Raw genomic sequence first — 11,070 nt, forward strand, 5'->3', positions numbered from 1 at the left:
TTTTCCAGTGTGGTCCTGTTTCTCTGACCATGACTGAGTGGATGTGCTCTCTTCGTCCTCTGGCATGGGAGCTGCCTTGGAGCTCGTCTGCCTGGCTGTGTGTTTCCTGGACAGGGCCGCCTTTTACAGCTGCTTTTTGTATCTCTGCTTCTGTCTCCTTGAACCCCAGTCGGCCTCGGCAGATGGCCGCTCACACTGAGCCTGGTTCTGCTGGAGGTTTCTTCCTGTTAAAAGGGAGTTTTTCCTCTCCACTGTCGCTACAAGCATGCTTAGTGTGGGGGATTGTATTTGAGTCAATGAGTCAATGCAATCAACTGGTTTTCCTTAGATAGAAAACTTTGTATCAATTTGACTGTATGATCTGGTTGAACTGTAAAGTGCCTTGAGATGACATGTGTTGTGAATTTGGCGCTATATAAATAAACTGAATTGAATTGAATTGAATTTGATATGATGCTTACGGAGGATGTAGCCAAGAGGGAGGATGTAGATAATAAACAGGAGGGGCCCCAGGACAGAACCTTGGGGCACACCAGCAGAAACAGGGAAGTAGATGGATTTATGAGATTTGAGTTGTATGAACTGTGTCCTATCTGAGAGGTATGAAGTGAACCCGGGTTAGAGGGGTGCAGCTGATACCGATGGATGATAGTCGACTGAGGAGAGTGGCATGGGAGATGGTGTCGAAGGCTGCTGTAAGGTCCAGGAGAATGAGGATGGAAAGTAGTCCAGAGTCAGAAGCCATAAGGAGGTCGTCAGAGATCTTGATGAGTGCTGTTTCAGTACTGTGCAGAGGACGGAAGCCAGATTGAAAGTGTTCGTAAATATTATTGGACATCAGGTGGTTGTGGAGTTGGGAGGCAACAGATTTTTCCAGAATTTTGGATATGAAGGGTAGATTGGATATGGGACGTAAGTTATTGAAGTCGGTGGGGTCCAGGCCAGGTTTTTTCAGAATTGGGGTGACTGTAGCGGTTTTGAGTGCAGAGGGGACTGAACCAGAGCTTAAGGAAGAGTGGATGATTTTGGTGATGAGAGGAGCAAATGAAGAGCAGCAGGATTTAACCAGAGTGGACGGGAGAGGATCGAGCTGACATGTGGAAGGTTTGGATTTATGAATGAAGTCAGAAATGGCTTGAGCAGATGGAAGGTCAAAACTGGAGAGGGTGGTTGCAAAAGATGGGTAGGGGGTAGCCGGGTCGCCTCCAGAAGCTGCAGCTCCAGATGAGGTCAGGTGTTTATGGATATTTGTGATTTTGGAGACGAAAAAGGACATAAGTTTATTGCAGAAGTCATCGGATTGCATATGATAGGGAAGGGAGTCGGGAGGTTTGGTGATGGAAGTGAGAAGGGAAAAGAGAGTTTTGGAGTTGTGGCGGTTGGAGTGGATTAAGTTAGAGTAATATGCAGATTTGGCAGAAGAGAGGGAAGTCTTGTACAGTGCAATGTGATCCTTGTACATATTTTTGTGAATGGTGAGTCCAGTTTTATTGGCAAGGCGTTCGAGCTGACGACCGCGAGATTTGAGGTGACGGAGAGCAGGAGTGAACCAGGGAGCTGAGTGAGTGAAGGAGACTGATTTAGATTTCAGAGGAGCATGGATGTCCAGAAGAGTATGGAGATTTTGATTGTAGTGGGAAACCAGTTCATCAGGTGGGCAGCAGGCGGATACACTGGGGATATTACTGATGTCAGAGGTGAAGGCGTCAATGTTGATGTCCTTTACATTCCGGAAGGAGATGATGCGAGGGAGGGTGATTTTAGACAGGGGGAGCTTAACGTTAAAAGTAATGAGCATGTGATCGGAAAAAGCAACGGTATGGGATTTACAGTCAGAGGGGGTGATGCCAGAACAACAGACTAAATCTAGAATATAATTTTTACAGTGAGTTGGGAAGTTGATGTATTGATGTAGACCGAAGCTTTCCAGGCAGGATGAGAAGTCTCTGGAGAGAGAAGCACTGATATTATCCATGTGAATGTTGAAATCTCCCAAAATAATCAGATTATGGGAGAGGGTTGAGAGATGTGTGAGGAGCTGAGAAAAGTCAGTCAAAAAATCCTTATTATATTTAGGAGGACGGTAGACGGTGGTGATAACTGTGGGAGAGGGTCCAGGCAGCAGTGAGGCGGAATATTCAAAAGAACAAAAAACAGGAGCAGCAGGAATTGGGACAAGCTGCTCCTTGACTTCTCCTTGACTTCTCCTTTAAACTGCAGGATACTGCATGTATGATGGTAATACAATGCATTAAACATTACCTAGTTTGTCTTATTTTCTGTTGCTCTACAAAAATATTACTAATAAGTAATAAGTCAGTTGTGCAATATAATAGGTGTTTTTAGAAAAGTATTTTGGGATCAACGTTAATCATGCTTGTCAAAGCCTACCCCCAGACAGGAAAGAGTCCCGTCTGATCCAAATTGCTGATATGAGGAGAAACAGAAAGATAGGCTTTTATTTTATGCAGCATTAGTTTTGTGTGAAACCTGCTCCCTATGTTCTTTGTTGAAGTAATTATGGAGACAGACACAACAGATGGTCTCCATATTTCCAGTGGGTTAAATCGCTTTCAAATGTTCTAAGCGGATAGCAGTGGGAAGAAGGAAATCTTTCATAGCTCCGTTAAATGTTGAGGCGTCCACAAGAAGAACCTGATGGACAGTGTTTGAGTGCTGCTGCCAGTTCAGTTTGGAGACAAAGCAGGGGTTCATTCCCTTAATCAGGATGGGCCAGCAGTGGCCATTCACACTATCAGCCATTAAGCACTCCAACACCTGCTCTCTTTCACTGTGCCTTTCACGCCCCTCCCTTCTTCTGTCCTCCTTTGTACATGAACAAACTGATAACGCAAACACATGACACAGCCAGGAGTCGCTGCTAATGCCTCTCACTTTACTTCACACAGGTTGTTGAGGTGCAGATGGAGAGGATCGCCTCTGTATGTCTCACACACACAAACACAGACACTTTGGATGGAGAGCAAGAAGAAATGGAATAAAAGAGGAAACTCCACCTCCCTCCCCTGTCCTTCATCCACTTGATCTTTACAGCTCATCAATTTCCCACTTTCATATTTTGCATTTCTTGTGTATAGTGTTAGTGAAGTGGCTTAAATGCTTAGTGATTTCTGTTCATCTTCCCAAGATGCTTAATCAGACCTTCTTTTGCATTCTTTAGCTTAAAACACAAACTTTAACTACTGGATTTGGATCAGCAAATTCATTCCCAACAATGGAGCTGGAATGATGTACTAATTTTAGACTAATTTTACTGTTGTCCTTGTTTTACAGTTTTATTAAATTTAGAGAAAGGTTTTTTTTTTTATGGTGTACGTCTGTAAATATGTTCCCAGCAGTTGTCGTCTCTTCTTATCATCCGTATCAATTACACATGTTCTTAGGAGCTTTTAAGACACATTTAAAGCATTGTCTTCCCAAAAGAGTGATTATGAAACAGAGCTTACAAAAAGAGAATTTAAAAAATGGAATCACAGTACCATGTTTTCTTTTTATCCCTACAGGTTTAAAATTAAGCATTTGGGTTAAATTATACATTAAACCCAACCAAACCATTGGCATAACTTATTACAGAAAAATTAAACACTTTTCAGAGCTTCATCCTTTCCAAACAGGTGTTCATTTCCAACTTCAGATCATTCCACTGTGCTTTTCTTTAAGAGTTGAATTTGAACGATTTAAAATTATTTATTATTCCTCTAGCTTAATACACCAGTATCCTTGGAAATAAAACTGAGCCCTCCGTATGTCAGCAGCACTGCACTAAGAAAAAAAATATGTTTAAACATATCTCTTTCATTATGTCAACACCTCAAAATCTTGGACTTATTTGAATATTTAACATTTCCAGGAGAGATTTGGAATAACAATGAGGGCCACTGAAGAGGGGCATCTTTGTTATTTGGCATTTCTGATGTACAGGCTTAGACTTATAAATCCTCTCCTGTTGTTGTGGTATTGACGGATGTAATCAGTATAAACACACACCAGTAGAGGTGAGTATTGGCATGAGTTTTGTGATTCGATACATGTTGCGATACTTGGGTCACGATATGATATTATCACGATATTGCAGTATCACTATATATATTGCCATATTTTCCCCAGCTATCAAAATCAAATGATGAGATAAAACAGCAAGTGCTGTATATTTTCATCAGAAAATATTGATTAGGTATTTTTATCCATGTTGTTTGGGGTTTTCTTGCACTGTGACTACCTCAAATACAGATATGGTGCTGCACGCTCAGTTAAAGGGCTCCACAGCGCTTTCTGCCAGAGTGGTGGTGCAGAGGTACCCCTTTTTCCCATCAATGTTTTATGTAACCATTTTTTTTTTTGAAAATCAATACTAAGAAGTGAAAGATCGATATTGTATTGGGCAGCCGAATATCACGATATATCGCCAAAACGATTATTTCCCACACCCCTACACACCAGTCATCTCGTTATGACGAGAAAACAGCTTTCGTTATCTTTAGATGATTTAGAAAAATTACTTGTTTTCTCAAGAAAACCACAGTGAAAAAAGTATCTGAGAGACATGACCGCTCTGAGCTTCCGTAGAAAGCAGAGTTCTTCTTAAAACAATAAATGAGGGGAGTGTACAGAATCATTAAAACTCTCACACTTCTTACCAGTGAAGGTAAATAAAAGATTGTCTCTTGTTGGTACGGATTATGGTTTGTTTAAGTAATGTTTCTCTTCCTGCTATGTACAGTAAGTGCAGTTTCTGCCTCCAATGACACAAGCCATGGAGGTTTTCTGGCCTTGGTGCAGCTAGCTAGAGCTTTGGATCGCCCTTTGTTTTTCTAAGCTAGGTGTAGATGTCCCGCCTCTCATCCAGAGGTACTCCAGTCTGATCGTCCATTTATTGAGTTATTGTGTACGAGTCGACCAATCTGGTTACTTCCCTTTTAAAGTTAACTTCTTGAAATAATTATCCTGGCCCCAGAAACTAAATAACGTTAATTTAAATAACATATCAATTTAAATAATTTTTTCCAGCTGTAAAAAACTGCATAAATTCATGAATCAAATCCAGAATAATTATATATATTCTCTGTGTTGAGTTTAGCTTGTTTAGCTTTGTCAATATATCATTAGGTTGTCTTAAGCATCAGGTGTTTTACATTTGTCATTTATTTATCTCTGTGTTGCATCAGTTTGTCTTGATTTTATTATTTTGGACAAAATAAAGAGATCACTGATCAATAGAGAGTCTCTGACTACTTAAAATTAATGATATATAAGCAGAAAGAGAACACACCAAGTCTGAGAGCTTAAACCGACTACATTAAGGTGTGATAAAACATGTAAAGCAAAGTATGGAGATATTAGCTTTAGGCCTGAAACAATTTATCGTGATTAATCGATTACTGAAATAATTATCAACTAATTTAGTAATTGATTAATCATTAACTGAGCATAGAGACTCTAAAACATGCCTTTAGCTCACACAGATACACACCATGAGCAGAAGTTATACCAAGATTGTAAAAAATATATATAATAATAACATTTTGCATTTAAGATTAAAAAAAATAATAATAATTGTCTGTCTACATGCTCTATCCAGAATTCCTGAAGTAGAAAAGTTTTAGTTTCACCTGGTTTAATTTAGTAAAAAATCTCTAATTAATCAAATCGATTAATCGAAAAAAATAAGATTAATTTGCAAATCAGTTAAATCGATTTGCAAATTAATCTTTAGTTGCAGCCCTACATGTAGTTAGCTTACTAGTCAAAGGTATAGAGGAGGATATTTTTTTTCCAGATGGATCATCAAATTAAGTGGTCCTCGTAATTGTCAATCATTCTGGTGGTATGTTTACATAAGGCCGTCCTAAGCCCCCATCATTCTCACTTATAGGTGGAGAATCTGACATAGGGCAAATATTGTTTTTTAAGTAAGCTTGTACGATTGATGCCAGCAGCAACTTTAAAACAGAGAGGGCACGAGGAGAAATTGGCTTCTGCATGCTCTCGCATCTGTTTAATAGGCATTCCCTCTTGGGAGAAAAATAAATAAATAAAATAAAAATAAACCCCAAATTTGTCATCCAATTCAATTAGATTGAAAGGCAATTCTTCCAAATACTAAGGAAAATTTAAACTTTAAAGAATATCAAACCAAAATTCTCTTTTTATTTCATTATTTGGGAAATTACCAAAATAATCACATTTCAATGATCCTCTTCAACAGGAAAACTAAGTCTGATTTGAATTCAGACAGTCAGAAAAATATAATTATGAATCAGTACATGAACCTTTTTGAATATGTGTTTAGCATTATAATTCAAACATAGGTCTAATCAGTTTAACTTATTTTAGACAAATGCAACCACAGTCAGACTCTTATCCAAATACATACAGTGCATTTCAATCTTCATGTTATTCAGTAATAATGCATACTTGTAAGTATAAGTAGAGGAAAATAGACATTTCTGATTCAACAGCTATCTTTTACTTGACACATTAAAACTGCCAACAATCAGTTCCTGTTTTACTGACAATTAGCTGGAGCTGAGAATCCTTCTTTGACCAAACAAAATTAAAGGGTGAAAAAATTAATAATTGGCATATGCAAGATGTCAATGTACCACAATATTTTTTTTTTATTTCACTTCAGATGGACGGAAAGAAAAATAATCTTTTTTTTTTATTACCAAAAGCAATTTTTTTGGAGAATTAGCTTCTACTGTACAAAGAACTCAACTGAATTCAAATGTTAGTATTAGTCAATACTTTATTTAATCTATCTGTATAATTTGAATGAATTGTCTCTGTAAAATGCCTTCAGATGACATGTGTTGTAAATTGGCCCTGTATAAATACATTAAATTAAATTATTATCCTGAAGATAATAATAAGAAGAAAATAGTTAAATTGGATGTTTTTATTATTATTTAAGGCAGTGGTTTCTGTTTTCTTCTTGCTGGACTCACATTTGGTTTACAAGAAAGTTGTAGAACCACTAATTTAGGGTGACCTTAGAATTAAATATATTCTCATTGACCGAATTAGTGTATTTCAATACTGTGAACAGATAATAACTCCAGTCCATTAGAAGATAGTTTTGCTTCCACAAGAACTTTAATTAAACCAGCAACGGATAAAGATTATGAAGACAGATGATTTGAATTTCATCTGTCAAAGACTTGAAAATGACCACCTGTTATTTTGGAGTCGCATTTATATTCACAGTATATTGTAGGAATTTCTTGCAATTTTTCTCCAAGTTGTCTTTTATATCTCTGTGAATCTACCATTTTTATGTTTCAGCTCATAAATTACAAACAAAATGTTAAACAAGTTGATTTAAAAGCAGGATTTTCAAGCTAAAAATCTGATTTCAATTAAAAGGAATTAGTTTCCATCGGTTTGTTGTTTGAATCATGTTTGTACATATTGGGTTTTGTTATCGTGGAAAGCAAATAATGATGGTACCATCTTTTTCTGATGAAACTAGACTCATGCTAGCAGTAACTGTAATGCCAATGAAGCTTTATGTAAATTTACTGTTGTTATGGTTAAGCAGTTGTAGATTTTCAAATAAAATCTATGTTTTTATCGATACCTGATGTGTTTTTAATCAGCATGGTACTGGGTATTGCACTAGTACATCAACTACTGTATCTTCCTGTCAGCCCCTTTTAAACACACACAAAACAGAAAAAATAACCAGACACTATCACAGATATTTGTTTTCTTTGCTTTAATGCTGTTATAAACTGTCACAATCGGAGACATGAAGAAGGGATGAATTCACAGAGGTATTGCAATGACAAAGACAATGTGGTTGGCATAAAACTGCATTTACATGTTTATATACTGTACCAGGCTATTATCTAGTTTCATTATTTATTGTCAGGTTAGTCTCTGTAACTATTATTTTCATATTTTATAACAAACAGAAACAGGACTCAGAATTCAGCCTCACAAGATCAGATAACGTAAAGCAGTTTATTGATATGTAAACTGCTTAGACTTAGACAGACTTTATTACCATTTTGTGCTCACAGAGTGAATACAAAACAACATTTTTTTCAGCACAGCTCTCATGACATTTCCATTTCTAAAGTGATAATTTTTTAAACACGGTGATGATCAAATGTTAACATATGACTGGTGTATGATTTATCATTTTCCAACATTCAACACTTTCTTTCCCAATTTTGTATAAGTTTCAGCGGTCTAACGGCAGTGGGGAAGGAGCTGTTTTGGAATCTGCTGGACCTGCATCGGATGCTTCAAAGCCTTTTCCCAGAGGGCTGCAGGGAGACAGTCCATGGGGGGGGTGTGAGGGTCATTGATGATGTTACCGGCTCGGGACACGCAGCTCTGGGATGAAATTTCTTTTCATCTTCTCTGCATCTGTCATTACTCTCCTTACCTTCTTCTAGGCTGCAGCGTTGCAGCCTCCACACCACACAGTGACACAGCTGCTCTGAACGCTCTCTATTATATGTAAACTGCTGCAGGTCAATGGTCAACCACCGCAAGGATGGGAACCAATGGAAGTGGATACAACAAGTTAACCAGTTGACCAGTAAGAGACTTTCAGAGGTGTTATAGTCACTAAAACTTTGGTCACTAACCTTCTCACAGTACTGGAGCAGGCTTGGAGGGAGAGTGAATGCTCCTGTTGGCAGGTGATGTCACTGGCAAACATAATTTTATCCAGAATCCGATCAGAGCAGTTAGGAGGATTTTACTCTCAGGACTGGCAGGTAATCGATAGTCAATAGACAGGCACTGGGTCAGAACCAGGATGGCAGAAACAGACAGCATGATCAGGAAAAATAACCAGCGTCTGACAACAGATCCAGGATCAGAGACAGGTGATCAGAAATCCAGAGCCAAATCTGGGGCCAGAGTTAGGGTGTATATTGAAGTCTTGACTGGTTTTGAGCCACTCTAAAATCTTGTGGTCACTCCATACAACAAATGGTTCCTTAGGCCCCTCCAAACAATGGAGCCTCTTCAAGAGCCAGTTTAACCGCCAGGAGCTCAAGTCACCCACATCATCATTTGTTTGTCACTAGACAAGCTCGAGGAAAAAAAGGCATCTGATCTCTGGCTGAAAATTGCATCCACACCAGTGCTCGAAGCATCCACTTCCACTAAGAATCGTTTGTCAGGATTAGGTGACTGGCGAACGGGAGCAGAAATAAACAGAAGCTTCAGTCTGTGAAAGGCCTTGTCAGATTGTACGTTCTAGGTGAACCTGGTTTGGGAGGATGAAAGAGCATTGAGGGGAGCAGCGACTTGACCAGTGACGTGCGGTCAGGGGAGGCAGGTGAGGCAGTGCCTCACCAGCCATCATGGAAAGAAAGAAAATATATAATCATAAAGTAATTTAAATTGTTATATTCATCCGGTGGTTTGTACTAAAAAATATTCATTTTTCACGTAGCTTCACCAATTTCGATTTTTATTTGTTCAAAATCGCTGAATTTTCTTATTTTCCCATTCAAATGCTTGGAAGCGATGCCGGTGAGGCAGCAGCGAGCTCTGCCTCACCTTGGATTGCGCAACCCCTGGCTCTGCGCTGGCTGCAAAGCGGAGAGAGCATGTTGCTGTACGGCGTCAATAAAATGGTTTAAACAAATGTAATATGTGAACTTATTTCTAATAATTTGGCTTATGTATATAATGTACAGAGCTTTTTGTCACCAACTGTGTTTGTGTAACGTGTTTCGTGTAATGAGCGATTATAAACGGCAGAGAACAAGTTCGAGGTGAGGCAGGCAGTTCTCTTGCCTCATGGCAGGGGGTGCTCAAGAGACTGAAAACATAAGGCAGGAACAGGACGGATCAAGGAAGGCTTTCTTCCCTGGCAGTGATCTCCATTGAGACAGAGAGACTTTTAAAACTGAAGGAAGATAAGGAGGACTTCTATTCATTTATAAGTAAAGGTAAGACAGTAATAACGTTTATTTTGTTTTGTTTTTTAAGGAAATGTGTGTTTTGTGAGCTACAGTTTGTATGTGTAAGGATGCAGAAGTGAAACATAACCTGTAAACTGCTGTCAATCTATGCATCTATTTGCAAATCTGATTCTGATGACGTCAGTGCCTCACCAGCTATGAACCTCACCGCACGTCACTGGACTTGACCATGGTTCCCAATGAACCTACTGTAAAAAAATGGTAAACCCTAGAAAATCTTCATAACTGTTTTCTGTCAGAGGATGTTGGCCAATCTAAAACAGCCAGGACTTTGGACGAATCCATAGATATCTGATTGGGAGAAACAATGAAACAGAGGAAAAACTGTCCCTTAAAAGCTCATCCACTAGGTTGTAAAAAACTGCAGGAGCATTTGTCCATCCAAGAGGTGGACAAATAATTTATTAAGTGATAATCTTCATTTGCTATTTTAAATTTGAAATGCTGTTTTAAATATGATATAAGATTAGTCTATATATCTTTTATTTCTGTAGAAAATACTTGTTCATCCATTAACATCATCTCTTGATTGCTTTTTTCTATATTCATGTATCTGCATGGCAATGTCTGGCTCTCAGGTGTGTTTTTTTGTGTGTGTTGTTATTGAAAACACACTACAAGTAATAACCTAGTGTTTTGAAATATTAAGTTATTGAAGTGGCTGAGAAACAAATGAAAAAAAAACAGTGAATAGCATTCTTGTTGATCAAATTTTAATGTAAAAATTTCCAAGTAAATATATTTCTATATCTCAAAAATCTGAGGAATTATTTGAACATTGAAATTACACAGTGAATAAGTATTTATTTACCATAAGCACATTAATCTGCAAATCGAAAGTCTATACATAAACTTAAATGTTTCAGTATTTAGAAAGCATTCCTGCTGTTATGTGGAAATCAGTATTAGCTGACTTAAAATCAAATAGTCACTTTTAGTAATATTTCTCACTAGCAAAGTATTGCACAGGATTATTAAAATGACACAGACTGTCACAGGAAAGAGCTATTGCATTGCCACTAACAACCACATACCCTCAATGTGGGAAAATTTATTTCTAAATTTGTTCTTTTCTTTACTATTTACACCACATCAA

The 11,070-nt window shown here is 38.0% G+C and overlaps 1 protein-coding gene across 3 annotated transcripts in view; it reads left to right on the plus strand.

Annotated features, from left to right (window-relative positions):
- Positions 1–3,938, plus strand: part of adgrd2 (adhesion G protein-coupled receptor D2) — a 95,015-nt gene extending 91,077 nt beyond the window's left edge. For all 3 annotated transcript variants that reach the window (XM_038271041.1, XM_038271039.1, XM_038271040.1), the window contains one exon: positions 2,910–3,938. Coding sequence is in view for 2 of the 3 variants with exons in the window: in XM_038271039.1 (XP_038126967.1) it covers positions 2,910–2,917 (8 nt within the window). In the remaining variant the exon portion in view is untranslated. The remainder of the gene's footprint in view (positions 1–2,909) is intronic.
- Positions 3,939–11,070: the final 7,132 nt, after the last annotated feature.

This window comes from Cyprinodon tularosa, unplaced genomic scaffold (genome assembly GCF_016077235.1).
Source record: "Cyprinodon tularosa strain WSP-4 unplaced genomic scaffold, ASM1607723v1 ctg789, whole genome shotgun sequence".
NCBI lineage: Eukaryota > Metazoa > Chordata > Actinopteri > Cyprinodontiformes > Cyprinodontidae > Cyprinodon > Cyprinodon tularosa.